Source organism: Pristis pectinata, chromosome 14 (assembly GCF_009764475.1).
Source record: "Pristis pectinata isolate sPriPec2 chromosome 14, sPriPec2.1.pri, whole genome shotgun sequence".
Lineage (NCBI taxonomy): Eukaryota > Metazoa > Chordata > Chondrichthyes > Rhinopristiformes > Pristidae > Pristis > Pristis pectinata.
Window position 1 is genome coordinate 47,920,764 of NC_067418.1, and position 21,069 is coordinate 47,941,832.

Consider the following 21,069-nt stretch of genomic DNA (forward strand, 5'->3'; position numbering starts at 1 on the left):
CCCGTCCCTTCCACCCCTCACCCCCCGCTCCCCCCAACCACCCCCCATCTCTTCCGCCCCCAACCCCCAATGTTCCCTCCACCCACCTCACAGTGTCTCCCCGACCCGACCCGACCCCCCCCCGCAGGTTGTGGCGGGGCCGCGATGGGTGGGGTCGGGGGGTCGGGGGACGGGGGGCCGGAGCCGGGACGGGGGCTGGGGGCTGGGTTGGGCTTGTCCCCGCCCCGCCCCGCCCCGCCCCGCTCCGCTGCGCCGGGCTCCCGCCCCCGGGGGCAGGGCTTCCTCTCCTTTGTCAGTCGCCTCGCCTTCCACCCAGTCAGTTTCGCTGCGGCCCCGGGACAGGAGCGGCGTGTGACCGGACCTGGAGCACCGGGTAAGGGCCGGGGTGGGGGCGGGAGCCGGGCCCGGGGTTTCGGCTCGGCCCCGGCCCGGGGATCTGAACTTTCGTTGGCCGACGAGAAAGTCCGGACTCCCATCTGTTGCTGCGCTGCGTGGCATCTTGTTTCCTGCAGTCCGGGGCCGGGTCTGGGCGTGGGATCCTGCTGTGTGGCGGCAGGAGCCGGGTCTGGGCGTGGGATCCTGCTGTGTAGCGGCAAGGGCCGGGTCTGGGCGTGGGATCCTGCTGTGTAGCGGCAAGGGCCGGGTCTGGGCGTGGGATCCTGCTGTGTAGCGGCAAGGGCCGGGTCTGGGCGTGGGATCCTGCTGTGTAGCGGCAGGAGCCGGGTCTGGGCGTGGGATCCTGCTGTGTAGCGGCAAGGGCCGGGTCTGGGCGTGGGATCCTGCTGTGTGGCGGCAAGGGCCGGGTCTGGGCGTGGGATCCTGCTGTGTGGCGGCAAGGGCCGGGTCTGGGCGTGGGATCCTGCTGTGTAGCGGCAAGGGCCGGGTCTGGGCGTGGGATCCCGCTGTGTGGCGGCAAGGGCCGGGTCTGGGCGTGGGATCCCGCTGTGTGGCGGCAGGAGCCGGGTCTGGGCGTGGGATCCCGCTGTGTGGCGGCAGGAGCCGGGTCTGGGCGTGGGATCCCGCTGTGTGGCGGCAGGAGCCGGGTCTGGGCGTGGGATCCCGCTGTGTGGCGGCAGGAGCCGGGTCTGGGCGTGGGATCCCGCTGTGTGGCCTCAGGAGCCGGGTCTGGGCGTGGGATCCCGCTGTGTGGCGGCAGGAGCCGGGTCTGGGCGTGGGATCCCGCTGTGTAGCAGCAGGAGCCGGGTCTGGGCGTGGGATCCCGCTGTGCGGCGGCAGGAGCCGGGTCTGGGCGTGGGATCCCGCTGTGCGGCGGCAGGAGCCGGGTCTGGGCGTGGGATCCTGCTGTGTGGCGGCAGGAGCCAGGTCTGCCTGTGGGATCCTGCTGTGTACCAGTAGGAGCTGGGTCTACCTGTGGGATCCTGTCTGCACTTATCAAGTGAGCCAGTGTATTGATGTGTGGGACTTCTCCCAGGTCTGGTCCCTGACCAGCAGCTGGAGTGTGCGTGTGACCCTCAGTGAGTTCACTTTCTCTCAGGGTTACAGCCATAGCTCCGGGCTGTTCACAGTGAGTGTGTTCCCGGAGATGCCCAGTGAGGCTGAGACTGAGGGGGAATGTGGGTCTCTCCCAGTGGGATTAAATGCCTGCTCATCCCCCGTCACAGTAAACCACCACTGGCGGCAGGTCTGGTACTAACCCCTGAACCTAACCATGCTGGGGTGATCACATGCTCCTTTCTCGCAGAACCACAGTGCTGAGGGAGGCCATTCAACCGATCAGGTCTACACTGGCTCTATGTACGAGCAATCTGGTTTCTCGCACGCCCCTGAACCTCTCTCGCATACTTATCCAGCTGCTTGTTTTTGTTTTAAGGCTCTGATGGGAGATTAGCCTTGACCAGATTTGTCTCAAGGCCTTTCAGGAGTGTCCTGAAGCCCACAGTACCATAGGGTCACATTGGGGATGATAGGCGGTGTGTTTCTTGGAGGTGCTGGTCTAGAAGGGATGTCGTGCTATATCTAGCACTACTGTGTGTAGTGGTATAATAGTGGGGACTTCATCTAGCCCCTGGTGTATTTGCTGTAGGATGGATTGATGGGACGGTGCACAAGTCCCATTACCTTCTGTGCAGCTGTGGAAAGTAATTTGGCTTGTTCTGTTATCCCTGTGTTGAGGTGCCCTCATCAGATGGTGTTATCTGGTGATCGAGCATCTCAAGTGGACAAATATTGACGCGATAGGGTGTTGTGTAGATTACAACATGTGCTGAGAACCCGTTAAATATAAAGTCACATTTTTCCGAGGGAGAATTTGTGCCTTCTTCCACACCCACCCCCTTCCTTCAAGTTGTATTTGGCAATTCTTGGATATTGCAGGTGTGGAGAGAGAGGTGGCTGAGGGTCTTGTTGGTGTATCTGCGGTATCAGCGTTGGAACAGGCTGCCAGGGGATAGTGGTGGAAGCAGATGTGATAGGGCATTTAAAAGGCTGTTAGACAAGTGAGTATGCAGGGGATTGAGGGATATGTATACGTCTCCCAGGGTTGAAATGTCTAATACTGGAGGGCATGCGTTTAAGGTGAGAGGGAGCAAGTGTGTAGAGAGTGGTGGGTGCCTGGGAATGCCAAGGGTGCTAGTGGAGGCAGAGGCTCAGGAAACTCTTGGGCACATGAATATGCAGAGAAGGGAGGGATATAGACCAGGGATTAGGTGTCATTGGCTTAATTAGTTTGACACAACATTGTGGGCAGAAGGGTCTGTTCCTGTGCAGTGTATTGGTATTGGTTTATAATTGTCCACTTGTACCAAGGTACAGTGAAAAACTTGTCTTGCATACCGATCATACAGATCAATTCCTTACACAGTGCATTGAGGTAGTACAGGAAAAAAACAATAACAGAATACAGAGTAACATGTCACAGCTACAGGGAAGTGCATTGCAGGTAGACAATTAGGTGCAAAGTCGTAACAAGGTAGATTGCGAGGTCAAGAGTCCATCTCATCGTATAAGGGAACCGTTCAATAGTCTTATCACCGTGGGATAGAAGCTGTCCTTGAGCCTGGTGGTACGTGCCCTCAGACTCCTGTATCTTCTGCCTGATGGGAGAGGGGAGAAGAGAGAATGTCCCTGGCGGGTGAGTTCTTTGATTATGCTGACTGCTTCGCCAAGGCAGCGAGAGGTATCATGTACAAGCAGAAGAGATTTAGTTTAATTTGGCATCATGTTCGGTGCAGATATTGTAGGCTGAAGAGCCTGTTCCTGCGCTGTTCTAACACAGCAAGACTTGTACTGTGTTTTATTTTGGTACAATTTTCAGTCTCTACTGCAGAACTTCAGGGAGTGATTTAGGTGTAGTGATATGTTGTTGGGTTTGACTAATCTCTGACCTATGAGGTTGTATTTTAAGGCTTATCACAAAGCAGTTGGGAACATTGCACTGTACAGTGGAATGCTGCATTATAAAACACTATGTAGGTTTGCCTGCTGTACTGGCACTAACCAACAAACTTACATTTAGGGACAGGAATAGGCCCCTCAAGCCTGTAAACTCCAGAACTGAGTTCCCGTCTACCCTGAGTAATCTTTTGTCCCTTTGCTTAAAAAGGAACTACACACTTCCACTTTAAAAAGTGTACAAAGACCTTGTTTCCACTATCCTTTAAGGAAAAAAACACCTCGCCTCTGTCTTGGATGGGTGACCCCTTATTTCTCAACAGTGATGCCTGGTTTTAGATTAAAGTCACAGAGTATAAAGCACTGAAAAAGGCCCTTTGGCCCACTATATCCATGCCAACCATCAAGTACTATCCCATTTACCAGCACTTGCCCTGTAGCCACCTGTGCCTTGGTGATTCATGTGCTCGTATACATACTTGTTATGTGAGGGTGCTTGTCTCCACTGCCCACTCAGACGGTGCGTTCCAGATTCCAACCATCCTTTGTGTAAAAAAAATCTTTCCTCTGATCCCCTCTAAACCTCTTATTCCCCACCTTTCACCTCTGCCTTCTGGTTTCAGATGTCTCTCTAACTCAGAAGGATTTCTCACCATCCGTGTTATTTATGCCCCACAAGAAAACGTCCTCTCCACATCAGATAAGATATTTTTGTTAGTCACATGTACATCGAAACACACAGTGAAATGCACCTTTTTGCATAGAGTGTTCTGGGGGGCAGCCTGCAAGTGCCGCCACGCTTCCGGCGCCAACATAGCACGCCTGCAACTTCCTAACCTGTACATCTTTGGAATGTGGGAGGAAACCGGAGCACCCGGAGGAAACCCACACAGACACAAGGGGAGAACGTACAAACTCCTCACAGACAGCGGCGGGAATTGAACCCGGGTCGCCTGCGTTGTAAAGTGTTAAGCTAACCGCTACGCTGCCGTGCCTGGCTCCTACACTACCATGCCCACCCTGTGAAGTCTCTTGTTTCGATCAAGTCCTCTCTCACTCTTCTAAACGGCGGCAGATACAAGCCCGGCCTTTCCAACCTTTTCCCCCTCGACAGGCGACCTGCCCATCCCAGGTTTGTGGTTTGATAGAGGCACCGTTCACTCATTCCGTGTGGATAGGCGTTGATGTTACCTGCTGACACTTCGTCTGACTGGGGGAACCAAAACAGTGTCTGGGTGTCTGGTGCAGCTGCTGAGCAAATGATCACCTGTGTGTGGGGATGAAATAGTCCTGAACGTTCACACAGCCTCTCGGGGAATGTAGGGAGTCAGCTGGAATGTGTTCCCGTTACCCTTTTGTTGCCAAGTCATGTTGCAGCCAAGTCCTGTTTAACTTCAATTTAAGTGGATGAAAACATGTGAAAACAAGGCTGTACAGTAAATCTACACACCGTGACTCTCAGCTGGCACACTTCCCCACCTCTGCTCTAATCTCCCTTCACAGCAGAAGGTTGTGTCTCCATTTTACTACTCCATTGCACAGTATCTTCGAGGTACACCGACTTTGAAGAGGTTTTTTCCTCCTCTCATTGGGAGTTCTGTCAGATCCTCTCTCACTGCTTCCCCCTCTGTGGTTTCTGCTTTGATGATTCCTCTCCCCAACTCCCCACAGATCCTGCTCGACCCGCTGAGTTCCTCCAGCAGATCTATTCTTGGCCAAAAATCTTGCCACGCAGTGATTGGATAAGGTGTATTTGGGCGACTCGTATCTTCCAGTGGTATCCCTGCTGGACCTTGCCAAGTGAAGCATAGAATCGTACAGCATGGAGGCAGGCCATTCGGCCCTCTTGTCTGGACTGACCAGTGGGCACCCTTCCACATTAACCCCATTGCCCAGCACTTGGTCCATAGCCCTCCATGCCAAAGATAAGATATTTTTAAGCTATCCTTATTAGTCACATGTACATCGAAACACACAGTGAAATGTATCCTTTGCGTAGAGTGTTCTGGGGGCAGCCCGCAAGTGTCGCCACACTTCCGGCGCCAACATAGCATGCCCACAACTTCCTAACCCGTACATCTTTGGAATGTGGGAGGAAACCGGAGCACCCGGAGGAAACCCACGCAGACACACAGGGAGAACGTACAAACTCCTTACAGACAGCGGCGGGAATTGAACCCGGGTTGCTGGCACTGTAATAGCGTTACGCTGAGTGCTCCTCTAGGCATTTAAATGCTGTGGGTGACCCTGCTTCCACTACTCACTCTGGCAGATACCTGCCACTCTCTGAGTGAAAAGGGGCCCCCTCAGATCCCCTCTGAATCCCTTCCCCCTTATCCTAAATCTGTGTCGTCTTCCTCTGAGAGGGGGAGAAGTTTCCTGCAGTCCAGCATACCTAAACCCCTCATATTTTGATATACCTAAATCTGGTCGCCCTTAACCACCTCTGCTCCCGGAGAGAATTCCTCATAACTGAAACCCTCCATCCCAGGCAGCATCCTGGTGAATTTCCCCTGCACCTCTCCAATGCTATCACATCCTTCCTGTCCCTTGGTGACCAGCGGATGGACTATCTTGCGGGGAGTCACCTCCTCTCAGCGTGACCGTCAGGGTTGCGGTCTCATAATGGCTTTCTGTAATAAGCCTGCAATGTTACGAGGGTGAGTCCGCGTCCCTCCTTGCTGCAGCCCACCGTTCTGGTCTGCCTCCCTCCCACTCTGTGCTGAAGATTCTCTGTGGACCTCCAGGAATGCTCGGAATGGGTGTAGTTTCCCACGCCGCGCTGGCTGTGGAAGGGGGGGGGGGGGGGGATGTGCTGGTGTTTAAAGCAACAGTGCCTGGAGAAACGTGCATAGCACCATTGCTGCTTGCGGGAACACAAAGTGGCCCTGTGCACTGCTGGGGCGTACTGGGTGTCCTGAGTGTGTGTGTGTGTGTGTGTGCATGCACACTGGGACCAGACAGTCGGGGAACTCACACGGCACTCTCTCTGCACCTACTCTCGGTGCTATCCTGGCTCACTGCCCCATCCTTTAACCTCTCCTGTAGTGGTCCTTGTCTGTCATTCTCTCTCCCTCTGATGGCACCTCGCTATGACTTGTAGGCCAGCTGCCTGTACCAGTCCTGTGTTCCACTGTCCTGTGGTACTGCACTCCACACCTTGAATGGTCAGTGGTCAGTAACAGTGCTTTACTCCCATCTCCTGGTCTCATGCTGCCCGACAGTCCTGACCTGTCACTGCACAGCTGGCCTTCAGCTGTGACGCTGTCACTGACAGTATCGTGGGCTCGCTCCTGCAATGGCAGTCTCAGTGACGGCACACTGGGCTCCCGTTCTATAACGGCACTGGTCTTGCCTGAAATAGCACTTGTCAGTGGGCGTGTGTCTGTAACAGCAGGGGCCTTGCCAGTAACGGCATTGCAGGATCCAGCCTGTAGTGGGTCCTCCGCTGCCTCAGCGAGAAGCAGCACGACCTGTAACCCGATTTGGAATTATGCGTGTGAAGTTAACTGAAGTTGAGACGGTGCCCAAGACTACTTTACTTGCATCGAATCTCAGCTGAGTCCTGTTATCCATTGAAATGAGCCTGCCGGGATGGGGGCGGCTCAGTGGTGCAGGGAGTAGAGCCGCTGCCTCGCAGCTCCAGAGACCCGGGTTCAATCCCGACCTCTGGCGCTGTCTTTGTGGAGCTTGCACGTTCTCCCCGATGCTCTGGTTTCCGTGCAGGTAGCTCAATTGTCCACTGTAACCTGCACTAAACGAGTAATTTGGCGGGAAAAAAAGAATCAAAGGGGGGGTTGATGGGCAAGTATGAGAGTGGGTACGTTGTAAGGGTCTGGGAGGGGTAAGAGACTGATGGGATTGCTCCCCTGGGCACCTGCGTGTACGAGATGGGCCAAGTGGTCTCTCTCTGAGTTGTAATGAGCATCAGATGAAAAGAGCTGTGGGAGGCTGTGTATCTTTGAGTTCTGAGTATATATGTTCTGAGTGGGAGACTTTAATGCATAGGATTAAAAACTACAGTAACGGGTAAGATCAGATATCTTTATTAGTCACATGTACATCGAAACACAGTGAAAGTCATCGTGGTGTTAGCCAGAAGTGGTTGATTGAACGTCACAGTGTGGCGCCACAGTGAGCACATCGGCCTGGTCGGAGCAAAGTGAAACAAGGTCCCCTACCATGTGGGCAGGCACGGTGGCATAGCGGTTAGCGTAACGCTGTTACAACGCCGGTGACCCGGGTTCGATTCCCGCCGCTGCCTGTGAGGAGTTTGTACGTTCTCCTCGTGTGTCTGCGTGGGTTTCCTCCGGGTGCTCCGGTTTCCTCCCACATTCCAGAGACGTACGGGTTAGGAAGTTGTGGACGTGCTACGTTGGCGCCGGAAGCGTGGCGACACTTGCGGGCTGCCCCCAGAACACTCTACGCAATAAGATGTATTTCACTGTGTGTTTCGATGTACATGCGACTAATAAAGAGATCTCATATATCATCATATTAGAGGGAGAGAAGACCTGACAAAGGTCCTCAGGGGGTCCTGACAGTGTGGAGAAGAATGTTTTCTCTCGTGGGACATCCTAGAACAAGGGTTTTAGAAAGAAAAGTCACCCATTTAAGTCTGAAACAAGGCGATGTCTTTTCTGGGTCACGAGTTTTTCAATCTCTTTTCCTCAGAGGGCAGCGGAGGCAGAGTCTTGGAATGTTTTTAAGGCAGATGTATGCTGTTGGTAACACGAAGTGGGGGGTTGCGGTTACAAGCAGATCAGCTGTTAGGGAGGATCGAGGGACAGGGTGCCCTCCTAATTGGTATATCCGAATGGGAGGAGAAAAGGGAATGACCAGTGGGGACGGGTGGGGGGAAGGTGGGGGTCAGTGATCTCTTCAACAGAGGAGACCCCAACCTCCCGGACAGAAGCGGTTGGGCAGTAACCCAGCCCCTCTCCAATGACAGACGGTCTAATGAGGCGGGGGGGGGGGGGGGGGGGTGAGGGGGGTGCTCAACGGTTGCGTGCTGAGCGTGTGGAAGTGTGTACGCGAGGGGGTAGAGAGAGTGCTGGTGTTGACGGGCTGCTGGGGAGTGGTGGAGACCTCGCCCAGTTGGCCCGGCTGTGTACATGTGCGGGACGGTCTGCCTTGGAATGGCTCTTGGCGCCGAGTGGGAGAAACCTTCCCTTCCTCAGTGAGCGCCAGTGCAAAAATTTAAAAAATAATGCCACGGGGTTGTCTGTGGAGGAGAATCTCGACTGGGAGCTGGATATACTCGGGGGGGGGGGGGGGGGGGGGGGGGGTGGAAGCTGGGAGCAAAACTAGGAAAGAGGGAAGGAAGGGAATATGGGGCTAATACTGCTCCAGAGGACTTGACCAGGCGTCGGGGGTGAAAGGGCTGGGATGGAGGGGGAGGCCCCAGATTGGGAGCGTGGAGCGACAGGGAACGACCTCCGCCGTTCTGAAGCTTGTAGCCGTGTGTGGGCGAGGGGTGGTGCGGTGGGCGAGGGGTGGCGCAGGGGGTGAGGGGATTCTATTGAAGGGGTTGGAGGTTAAGAGTCAGGAGGTCAGGAACTGGAGGCTGCCAATAGGTCAACAGAAGTGCCAGTCAAAAACACCAAAGTGTCATGGAAGCTGCCAGTGTGGTAGATCAGCAGTGCATTAGCACTGTGCACGCCCCCCTCGCACGGCGCCCGCGTGCGCACGCACCCTGTTGCTCGACACGGCATGCGCACACGCCCTCTCTCAAAGCGAATGATGCTCACATGAAAAGCACGACGACGCTGGAGGGACTCAGCAGGCCGGGCAGCGTCCGTGGAGAAAAGCAGGCGGTCAACGTTTCGGGGTCAGGACCCTTCTTCAGGACTGGAGATGGGAAAAGGGGGAAGCCTGATATATAGGAGGGAAAAGCAGAGCAGTGATAGGTGGACAGAAGAGGGGAGGTGGGGTGGGCACAGGGTGGTGATAGGTAGATGCAGGTAAGAGATGGTGATGGGCAGGTGTGGGGGAGGAGGGGAGAGCAGACCCACCGGGGGGGTGGTTCAAAGGTAAGGAGAGAGAGAGAGGGGAGAGAAAAGGGCTAGGAAAGGGAAGAGAAGAAACATGGTTGGGGGGGGGGGATGTGGGGAAGGGGGGTAGGGATTACCTAAAGTGGGAGAATTCAATGTTCATGCCTCCTCCACTGCCGGGAGAAGTCCAAACGCAAACTGGAGGAACAGCTCCTCGTTTTCCGTCTTGGAACCTTGCAGCCTGACGGCATGAACATTGAATTCTCCCACTTTAGGTAATCCCCACCCCCCTTCCCCACACCCAGCCCCCCCCCCCCCCCCCCCCCCAACCGTGCTTCTTCTCTCCTTCCCTTTCCCAGCCCATTTTTCCCCCTCCCTCTCTTTACCTTTAACCCGTCCCCCGGTGGATCTACTCTCCCCTCCTCCCCCGCACCTGCCCATCACCATCTCTTACCTGCATCTACCTCTCACCACCCTGTGCCCACCCCGCCTCCCCTCTCCTGTCCACCTATCACTGCTCTGCTTTTCCCTCCTATATATTGGGCTTCCCCCTTTTCCTGCCTTCAGTCCTGAAGAAGGGTCCTGACCCGAAACATTGACCGCCTGCTTTTCTCCATGGATGCTGCCCGGCCTGCTGAGTCCCTCCAGCACCGTCGTGTTTTTCATCTAGATTCCAGCATCCACAGTCCTTTATTTCTCGTGAATGATGCTCACCTCATTCAGAGGAAATCATGAAGCGTGCATAGTTACTCATCCCAGACGCACCTCCTGCACCGCACAAAGGCCTCTGGCTCTTTCCATTAAGCCAGGAATCGTTTACAAAAAAGCCACAAATAATCGAAAAGCAATGTACTAGAAACCCGACTATAAAGCCAGAACTGCTCAGCGGGTCAGGCGGCATCTGTGGAGGGAGCAGGAACTGCCTTGGGTTGGTGGCCTTTCATCAGAGTGGGGAGCAGTTGGAGGTAAGGCAGTTGGGAAGATCTGTGAGAGGGAAGGGACCCTGTGACAGGCGGCGGAGGTGGAAACTGGCCAGAGGTTCGTCTGGGGACCGCAGGGGCCAACGACATCTGAAATCTAGCACGGGAGAGAGGAAGGAGCCGCTTGCTATTGTCAATGTTTTCGGGCCGTTTGGCAAGTAGTTGTCGTTCCGAAACTGCAGTAAGGGAAAATTGGGAAACCTCGCAGGTGCTGGGAATCTAAAACTAAAGCAGAAGATCCTGGAAACACTCAGCAGGTCAGGCAGCGTCTGTGGAGTAGAAACAGTCAACGCTCCAGTTGGGATACCCTCCGTCAGAACTGAAAAGGAGATGAAGGAAGGTTAAACTGCACGGAGGGAGGCAGCGTCTGTGATAGGCTGAAACCGTGGTAACAAGCTGCTTCTGCCTGAGGAGGGGTCTCTACCTGGGACGTTGCCTCTGCTTCTGTACCCACAGATGCTGCCTGACCTGCCGAGTATCTCCAGCATCTTTCTGTTTCAGTTTTGGGGCAAGGGGAAAGTGGTATTGGAAAAGTGTGGAGAGGAACGAGGGGCCAGCAGGCTGGGGACAACATGGAATTTGTGATGGGGGTGGGGGGTGGGGGAAGTGGGGAGTGATAGCCTCTTTCTGTGCTGTGATATCTGCAGTTTCTCCTGCTGGAGTTGCCTCTACTACGGCTGTAGTTCCCCGGTTGAAGATGGCCATTGTCTCCCGTGAACGCTCCCTTGTGTTCCCCGGTGACTGGCACTGGCGTGCACGCGCTGGCCTGCCGTCTCCCAGCTGCACTTCAGCTGAGCTCCCACTGTGGCTGGCTGTCAGCCGGCTATCCGACCGTGCCAGGCATCACAAGCGGGGACCCATTCAGGATTCTGCCCTCCCTCGGGTGTGACCCAGTGCGGGGAAGAGCTGCCGGTGGGTGGGGAGCACTGGTGAGGGCCAGCTGCTTTAATTCGACCACACGATCAGTGGAAGGGAATCGCAGCCGTGTTTTGTCCTGGGACTTTGTCCCTGTGAGCAGTAAGGGGCTGCCTCTCTGCTTTCCTGGGCTGCCCAATGAATATCCTGGGGAAAAGGCGGCCACTGTCTCTCTCTGTCAACTCCTGGAGGCACAGTGGTGTAGGATGAAGTGTGGAGGCTCTCGCACACATCAAGCCTGCCTTCCTGCAGCTAACGGTGCAGTGTGGTTTCTTCCACACTGCTTCAAACTCCAAACTCCAACAACTTGTCCTGCTACGTGGACACCACGGCCAAGAAAGCACGCCAGCGCCTCTACTTCCTCAAGAGGCGAAGGAAATTCGGCATGTCCCCGGTGACCCTCATGACGTGCCACAGAAAGCATCCTATCCGGATGCATCACGGCTCGGTGTGGCAACTGCTCCGCCCGGGACCGCAAGAAACTGCGGAGAGTTGTGGACACAGCCCAGTCCGTCACACAAACCAGCCTCCCCTCTGAGGACTCCGCCTACACTTCCCGCTGCCTCGGGAAAGCAGCCAGCATAACCAAGGACACCCCCCACCCTGGACATTCTCTCTCCTCCCCTCTCCTGTTGGGCAGAAGGTACAAAAGCCTGAAAGCATGTACCACCAGGCTCAAGGACAGCTTCTACCCTGCTGTTATAAGACCCTTGAACAGACCTCTTGCACGATAAGGAAGAACTTTTGACCTCACACTCTACCTCGTCACGGCCCTTGCACTTTATTTTTTTTGTAGTATAATCATTTATTAGCTAAAAGCAGTACAAAAGGACAACCAGTGCCAAAACACTACAACTAGTACAGAAAGAGAAAACAAACTACACATCTACATAACTACAGCAAAATGACGCGAACTAAACACCCACGAAACACACGTACAACACAGCAGAGAAAAACGCCCACAAAACGCGCCACGCACACCTCAGATGAGTATCGCATTCTCACCGTCCACGACACACGCGACCCCCCCCCCCGAGGGGCCCACCGATCGCGGAGCTCAACCAAGGTGCCCGCGGATACCGCCTGCTCCCTCTTCAAGGACACCCGGGCGCAGACGTGAGCCCGGAAGACGGGCAGGCAGGCGGACCGGCCGGAACCCTCGGCCGCCAATCGCCAGGACCTGTGGATGGCCGGCTTGGCCAGGCCTAGGAGAAGACCCACCAGGAGATTCCCCGCACGACCCGCCTTGCACTTTTTGTCTACCTGCTCTGCACTTTCTGTGCAGCTGTGACACTATATTCTGCATTCTGTGTTTCCCTTGTTTACTGCCCCGGTGTACTTGTGTGTGGAATGATCCGTCTGGATGGCATGCAAACTAAAGCATGTCTTGCTACATGCGACAATAATAAACCAATTACCAATTCCCCCACACCGTCCATCAGTTTTGACCTCAACCCTTGCCCCGGCTGATCAGTTCTGACGCGGGGCTCATCTGACGCATGAATCAGGAGCAGGAGTAGGCCACCCGGCCCATCGTACCTGCTTTCCCATTTAATAAGAACACGGCCGGTCAGAACAGAATTTCAGCTCCACATTCCCATCCACGGCAGTAACACAGAAAACACGGTAGCGTAGCAGTTAGTGTGACGCTATTACAGCGCCAGCGACCCGGGTTCATTTCCCGCCGCTGTCTGTGAGGAGTTTGTACGTTCTCCCTGTCTCTGCGTGGGTTTCCTCCGGGTGCTCCGGTTTCCTCCCACATTCCAAAGACGTATGGGTTAGGAGGGTTAGGAAGGTGTGGGCGTGCTATGTTGGCGCCGGAAACGTGGCGACACTTGTGGGCTGCCCCCCCAGAACACTCTATGCAAAAGATGCATTTCACTGTGTGTTTCGATGTACATGTGACTAAGATATCTTATCTAACCTTTCACCACTGCCCCCCCCCCGCCTCACTTGCCAAGAGTCTATTTCCCTCCACCTTAAAGATATTTGAAGATCCAGCCTCCAAGGAAGTGTGTTCCAAAGGCTCGCCACCCTCCCAGAGAAAAAAAGTGGCCTCCTCGCTATCCGAAATGGGGGACCCTTTATTTGTAACCAGTGAGCCCTGGTTCGAGATTCTCCCTCCCTGTGTCCGCCCTATCAAGGTCTCTCCTCATCCCGTGTCTCAGTCAAGTCCCCTGACCGATTCCAGTCAGGGGCAGGCTGTGCAGTGCAGCTAACACAGCCCCTTTAGAGCAGGAGAGTTGTGGATTGTGTAAGCTCAGTAGTTGCAGGAGGTGCTGTGGAATGTGGGTGGGGCTGGATAGCAGTGAGACGAGTTGTTACTGACAGGAGACGTGCAGTGAGAACACCAGGTCCAGCTGCTGGATAAAGACTTTGATCAGTGTTGTGGGTCCCACACACCTCCCACTCCTGCTCCCTCCCACTGTACTGTGCAGAGAAAGGGGGAACCCATACACATCCCCATCACTGTACAGTACAGGGGGTGCGTGTGACCCTGTGTCTGTACAGTACAAGGTGTGTGTGTGACCCTGTGTCTGTACAGTACAGGGTGTGTGTGTGACCCTGTGTCTGTACAGTACAGGGTGTGTGTGACCCTGTCTGTACAGTACAAGGTGTGTGTGAGACCCTGTGTCTGTACAGTACAGGGTGTGTGTGACCCTGTCTGTACAGTACAGGGTGTGTGTGACCCTGTGTCTGTACAGTACAGGGTGTGTGTGCTGGGAGACCAACAAGTTTCGGGCCGACCAAAGAGCGTCTTTCACCGAGTTGATGACCTTGCAGCAGCAGTTGATGTCCGTCTCTGTGTGCGTCCCCGGGGACAGCCCGTAGATCGGAGAATCCTCTGTTACGCAGCTGCTGGGGATGAACCGTGACAAGGACCCTTGCATCTTTCGCCACACCCTCCTCGCAAACCTACAGCCTGCAAAAAGGTGGGCGACCGTCTTTTTCCCCAGCGCAGTCCTCCCGGGGGCAGCGTGCGGTGGGAGTGAGGCTCCAACCATACAGGAAGGATCTGACCAGGAGGGCCCCTCTCACCGCCAGCCAAGCGAGGTCTTAGTGCTTGTTGGTGAGTTCTGGCGATGAGACGTTCTGCCAGATGGTCTGGACAGTCTGCTCAGGGAACCACTCCACAGTGTCCATTGAGTCCTTCTCCTTCCAGCACTGCGAGATGTCCGTAGGGGAATGCTGCCGGCTGGCACGATCCAGGCTGCAGGAGTACGTGCTGAGGGACACACTGAAGCTGGGTGCAGCCAATGCAAGGGCTCGGTGGGGAAGGACTACAGTTTAGGGTTCTTCTGCCACTGACGAGGGAGGGGCGGGGGCAGGTGAGAAAGCCCCTAAATATTATAAATACGGGACCAGGTAGCTTCCAGGGAGCCACGTGTGGCATCGGTGCTGTTTTTTATATATATAAAAAGGTAACACTAATGAATGATCTGTACAAGAATGTAAAGGTTTGCACTGTTTTGTAATTGTATATAGTTCGTCTTTTATTATGAATAAAGTTTATTTTGAATAAAAAGAAGTACAGGGTGTGTGTGACCCTGTGTCTGTACAGTACAGGGAAAGATGTGTGTGACCCTGTGACTGTACAGTACAGTGTATGTGTGACCCTGTGTACAGTACAGGGAGAGGTGTGTGTGTGAGACCCTGTGTATGTACAGTATAGAGAAAGGTGTGTGTGACCCTGTGACTGTACAGTACAGTGTGTGTGTGTGACCCTGTGTCTGTACAGTATAGGGAGAGGTGTGTGTGTGACCCTGTGTCTGTACAGTACAGTGTGTGTGTGTGACCCTGTGTCTGTACAGTACGGGGTGTGTGTGTGACCCTCTCTCTGTACAGTACAGAGAAAGATGTGTGTGACCCTGTGACTGTACAGTACAGTGTATGTGTGACCCTCTCTCTGTACAGTACAAGGAGAGGTGTGTGTGTGAGACCCTGTGTATGTACAGTCCAGAGAAAGGTGTGTGTGACCCTGTGACTGCACAGTGTCTGTGACCCTGTGTACAGTACAGGGAGGGGTGTGTGTGTGTGTGTGTGACCCTGTACAGTACAAGGAAAGGTGTGTGTGACCCTGTGACTGTACAGTACAGTGTGTTACCCTGTGTACAGTACAGGGGGAGGTGTATGTGTGTGTGAGATAGTTGTTGGGTGTTATCACTTGACACGTTGTAGTAAGAAAGGGTGCGGAACAGTTGGGGCTGTACAGTCGGTGACCTGTGTCTGCTCCCTCCACAGATCGACAGTGAGGCAGGATGGGTGAGTATGTGGAGAAGAGGGACACCTGCGGGACCATCTGTCTGAAGTACCTGCTCTTCATCTTCAACTTCTTCTTCTGGGTAAGGCTGGGGGTCTGGCACTGCCCCTCACACCAGGGGTCCTGGGGGTCTGACACTGCCCCTCACACCGGTGGTCCAGGGGGTCTGTGACACTTACACCAGGGGTCCCGGGGGTCTGACACTGCCCCTCACACCGGGGGTCCCAGGGTTCTGATTGCCCCTCACACCGGGGGTCCCGGGGGTCTGACACTGCCCCTCACACCGGGGGTCTGACACTGCCCCTCACACCGGGGGTCCCGGGGGTCTGACACTGCCCCTCACACGGGGGTCCCAGGGGTCTGACACTGCCCCTCACACGGGGGTCCCAGGGGTCCCTGCCCCTGCCACCAGGGGTCCCGGGCTCCGTCCCTGCCCCTCACACCAGGGGGTCCGGGGCTGGGGGTCTGTGTCCCCACATCAGGGGTCCTGGGGGTCTGACTGCCCCTCACACCGGGGGTCCTGGGCTCTGTCCCTGCCCCCCCACACTGGGGGCCCCGGGGGTCTGTGTCCCCACACCAGGGGTTCCGGGGGTCTGACTGCCCCTCACACCGGGGGTCCCGGGCTCCGTCCCTGCCCCCCCCCACTGGGGGCCCCGGGGGTCTGTGTCCCCACACCAGGGGTTCCGGGGGTCTGACTGCCCCTCACCGGGGGTCCCGGGGGTCTGTGCCCCCCACACCAGAGGTCCCAGGCTCCATCCCTGCTCCTTGCATCGGTGGTTGAGGGTCAGAGTCCAAATGTTCCTTGGTTTCGGGCCCTTCTGGGGCGAAGTGTACAGTCAGTGGGTTACCCTGCCGTGTGGGGCAGGGTAGGGGCACTGTGATGGGAGGGTGGACTTGCTGCATTTCACAGGCCCGGGAGCGTACGCTGGGTCCTCACCGGTATTGTACAGCCCAGACTGTGCCTGACGGGACGGTGCAGAGGGAGCTCTGTACTCGATCCACACAGGCTGCCCTGCTCCACCAGATCTGTCAGCCTGGGAACGGGCTCCAGCGGGATATGGGTGGGGTAGAAAGATCTGGCGGGATGTGGTGGGTGGGAAGGGGAGAGATCCGGACTGGGTTCGGTAGACCAGTGTTGAAATGATGAGGTTCTGTGCGTGGGGCCGTTGTTTGTGGTTGATTCTGCTGCTGTGAATGGGACAGTATCTGGAGAGTGCACCCTGTGCCGGGCACACCCCGGTCTGGGGGTTGGGTCTCTGAGATGCCAATGTCACCAGCCCCTTCTGCCATGACCCCTACACTGCCCCCCCCCCCCGTTCCACCCTGGGCACACCCGGGGAACGACAGGGAGGGCAGACCCCAAGAGAGACCCCTCAGCAGCACACCAGACCCCTACCCAGACCCCTCACCCTGCTGGGACAGAGCCTGGCCTGCTCCCGGCCCTGCTGGGGGAGCACCGTCTGTGCTGGAACCTTGCTGGCAGGGGTGGGCCCTACTGGTGATATTGGCCCCGCCTGGTGGGCTGAGCTGGTCACGTGGGGCAGGGTTGGTCCTGCTGGTGGGGTGAGCTGGTCTGATGGGGGTGGTCCTGTTGGTGGGGTGAGCTGGTCTGGTGCGGGTGGTCCTGCTGGCGGGGAGAGGTCCTACTGGCGGGGTGAGCTGGTCTGGTGGGAGGGGTGGACCTGCTGGTGGGGGGTGGTTCTGCCGGCGGGGTGAGCTGGTCTGGTGGGGGTGGTCCTGCTGGTCTGGCTGGGGGTGGACCTGCTGGCGGGGTCAGCCCTTGCCCCGTTGGGGTGCTGATGGCAGCCGTGCGGCGTGCTCTGAATGGCCCTAGCAGGTGACCGGGCACTGGGGACGCCCACCCTGGGAAGCACACGCTGGGCGGTGCCCGCAGTGACCCCTCTGTCTTCCCCTGCAGCTGGCCGGAGGCGTGGTGATGGCCGTCGGTATCTGGACCCTAGCCGAGAAGAGTGACTACATCAGCCTGCTGTCCTCCAGCATCTACGCAGCCACCGCCTACATCCTGGTGGTGGCTGGAGCAGTCGTCATGCTGACCGGCATCCTTGGCTGCTGTGCCACCTTCAAGGAGAGGAAGAACTTGCTTCAATGGGTAATGACAATCCGTCCTTCTCCTGGCCTTTGTCCCTAGGTTGTCCCTGTGCACCTGGATGTACTCACGGATCAGGTGGTGGTCTGCACAAGAGTCCCATGGGAACGGAAGCTCAGCAAAGTCTGGCACCTCCCAGGGTCTCGCACTGTGTTCTGTCACGAGGACCGTGGTGTGTGCCTGTAATGTAAGGCCGGGCACTGATAGTCTGTGGTTTCTGCCAAGCTAACGTTGTGCGCTGGTAGTCTACAAGGTGTACCTTTGACCCTGTGCATTGGTACACTGTGTCTACACCTTTCCTTACGCTGTGTCTCGGTACCCCTACTCTCCTGAAAGAGCACTGACAGACTGCAGCCTACAACGGGAAGCATGCACGTGTCAGGGACTGGAGAGTTACCAGGGTTAAACTGATGGGAGCTGGAGCTTGTAGCCGTGTGTGTGTGTGTGTGTGTGTGTGTGTGTGTGTTTGTTTGAAAATGAGGGGTCGAAACAGGTGATGAACATTTCTGGGGGGCAGCGTGAGGAGCTGTACAGATCCCAGGTTAAACTTCAAACTGGTTGGGGACCTTCCCCCGCCATCCCTAGGAGACACAGGAGACGACAGACGCTGCAATCTGGAGCAACACGCAGTCTGCTGGAGTAACTCAGCAGGTCGAGCAGCATCTGTGGGGATGGGAAAGGAACCTTGGATCAGATTTATTATCACTGACTTCTATGAGGTGAAATGTGTTGTTTTGCGGCAGCCGTACAGTATAAAGACACAAAATTACTGTAAATTTACAAAAGTGAATGGATAGCGTGAAAATAGGAATAACAAGGCAGTGTTCACGGGTTCACAGTCCGTTCAGAAACCTGATGGCGGAGAGGAAGAAGCTGTTCCCGAATCGTTGAGTGTGGGTCTTCAGGCTCCTGTACCTCATCCCCGATGGTAGTGACGTGAAGAGGGCACGGAATAAAGGATGGGGGAGCACTGCCTCTCCTACCAGATCCCTCCTGCTCCAGCCCTTTGCCTCTTCTACCCATCACCTCTCAGCTTATTACATCTTCTCCCCCCTCCCCCACCCACCTACCTTCCCCCTCTCACCTGGGCTCACCCATCACCTGAACTCACCTGTCCCCTGCCTGCGTGTGCTCCTCCCCTTCCCCCCACCTTCTTATTCCAGCTTCTGCCCTCTTCCTTTCCAGTCCTGATGAAGGGTCTCGGCCCGAAACATAGAACACTACAGCACAGTACAGGCCCTTCGGCCCACAATGTTGTGCCGACATTTTATCCTGCTCTAAGATCTATCTAACCCTTCCCTCCCACATCGCCCTCCATTTCTCTGTCATTCACGTCGTCGACTGTTTATTTCCCTCCAGGGATGCCGCCTGACCTGGTTAGTTCCTCTAGCACTTTCTGTGTATTGCTCGGGAAGCTGGTTCCTGGCCACGAAATGTGTACTCTGGTGTAGTGCTGATGCAGCTCGGCTGTCTCTATATGTTTCTCTGTTGCACCTGCTGACGTTGTTGTTTGAGTGACCCTCCTCCCAGTGCCCGGGAGTCGATGCGGAGTCTGGGAATGCTTGGATGCAGGGATGTGTCCTCCCCCGCCCACCCCCCCGGACAATGGGATCTCGGTTCCCCTGGCAATATCAGACTGTGTGTGCGCTGCCAAGGCCCCTGTGTCTAAAATCAGCTGCGTGTTTCTATTGATAGCCTAATCTCAAACCGCAGCTGTCTCCATGTTAGGGAATTAGGAAGCCCACTGTCTGTTTCTGTTGCTGCGTCCTGGGTCACTCACCATCCGACATCCTGATGACTGCAGTGCCCTTGGTTCTTGGCTGCACCCCGTTGAATTTGCACCCCAAACCTGCGGCTCCTGAGAGAGTTGAGAGCCGTATTGCTTTATTTTCCACTTCAGAATTCCGAAGCTTTGAGTGAAAGCTTCGGGCAGCACACTGTCACAGCTGGTGGAGTCGCTGCCTCACAGCTCCAGTGACCCAGGTTCAATCCTGACCTCCGGTGCTTTTGGTGTGGAGTTTCTTCCTGTGAATGTGTGGGTTTTGTCCCACGTCCCAGAGATGTGCTGGTATTGGTATTGGTTTATTATTGTCACTTGTACCGAGGTACAGTGAAAAACTTGTCTTGCATACCGATCGTACAGGTCAATTCATTACACAGTGCAGTTACATTGAGTTAGTACAGAGTGCATTGAGTTAGTACAGGGTGCATTGAGTTAGTACAGAGTGCATTGATGTAGTACAGGTAAAAACAATAACAGTACAGAGTAAAGTGTCACAGCTACAGAGAAAGTGCAGTGCAATAAGGTGCAAGGTCACAACAAGGTAGATCGTGAGGTCAGAGTCCATCTCATCGTATAAGGGAACCGTTCAATAGTCTTATCACAGTGGGGTAGAAGCTGCCCTTAAGCCTGGTGGTCCGTGCCCTCAGGCTCCTGTATCTTCTACCCGATGGAAGAGGAGAGAAGAGAGAATGACCCGGGTGGGTGGGGTCTATGATTATGCCGGCTGCTTCACCAAGGCAGCGAGAGGTAAAGACAGAGTCCATGGAGGGGAGGCTGGTGTCCCTGACACGCTGGGTTGTGTCCACAACTCTCTTCAGTTTCTTGCAGTCCTGGGCTGAGCAGTTGCTGTACCAAGCGGTGATGCATCCAGATAGGATGCTTTCTATGGTGCATCGATAAACTGTTAGGTTAACTGGCTGCTGTAAATGACCCCTTAGTGGAGGTATGTGGCAAAAGGAATTGGGAATGCTATGAGGGCTGGCATAGGCTCAGTGGGCCAAATGGCCTCCTACATAGTGAGAGTATATGAAAAGGTGACACAACACCACCAGAAAATATGAGTAGGTGTCAGTTCCTCAGGCCTGCCCCACCATTCAATATGACCTTGGCTGATCTACACTGGTCTCAACTCCTCTTCTGTGCAGCTCCCCATCACTTTCAATTCCTCGATCTTCCAAATATTTATCTGCTTCCACCTTAAATATATCTAACGATCCGGCCCCCACTACCCTTGGGGGATGGAGAATACCAGAGACGCACTACCCTGTGAGAAGAAATTCCTACATATCTCAGTTTTAAATGACCGGCTCCTTATCTTGTAGTTCTGTCCCCTTGTTCATGACTCCCCCACTAGTGAAAACATCCCAACATCTACCTTGTCAACCCACCTTAGGATCTTATACATTTGAATAAAGTCGCCCTTCGTTCTTCTAAACTCCATGGAATACAAATACAAACTGTCCAGCCTCTTTTGGTAGGACAACCCTCTCATTAGCCTGGTGAATCTCCTTTGGACTGGCTCCAATGCTGCTAGATCATTTTTTTAGGTAAGGGGACCAAAACTGTGCGCAGTACTCCAGGTGTGGCCTCACCAGTACCCTGTACAATGGTAACGAAACCTCCTTATTCTTAAACTCCAATCACTTTGCAATAAAGGCCAACGTGTCCTTTGACTTCTT

General features: G+C 55.2%; 1 protein-coding gene across 1 annotated transcript in view; it reads left to right on the forward strand.

Annotated features, from left to right (window-relative positions):
• Positions 1-247: 247 nt before the first annotated feature.
• The window catches only part of LOC127577853 (CD151 antigen-like), a 38,817-nt gene continuing 17,995 nt past the window's right edge, over positions 248-21,069 (forward strand). The window contains exons 1-3 of the mRNA XM_052029467.1: positions 248-373; positions 15,482-15,582; positions 17,419-17,610. Of these exons, the coding sequence (XP_051885427.1) occupies positions 15,499-15,582; positions 17,419-17,610 (276 nt within the window). The 5' untranslated portion in view covers positions 248-373; positions 15,482-15,498. The remainder of the gene's footprint in view (positions 374-15,481; positions 15,583-17,418; positions 17,611-21,069) is intronic.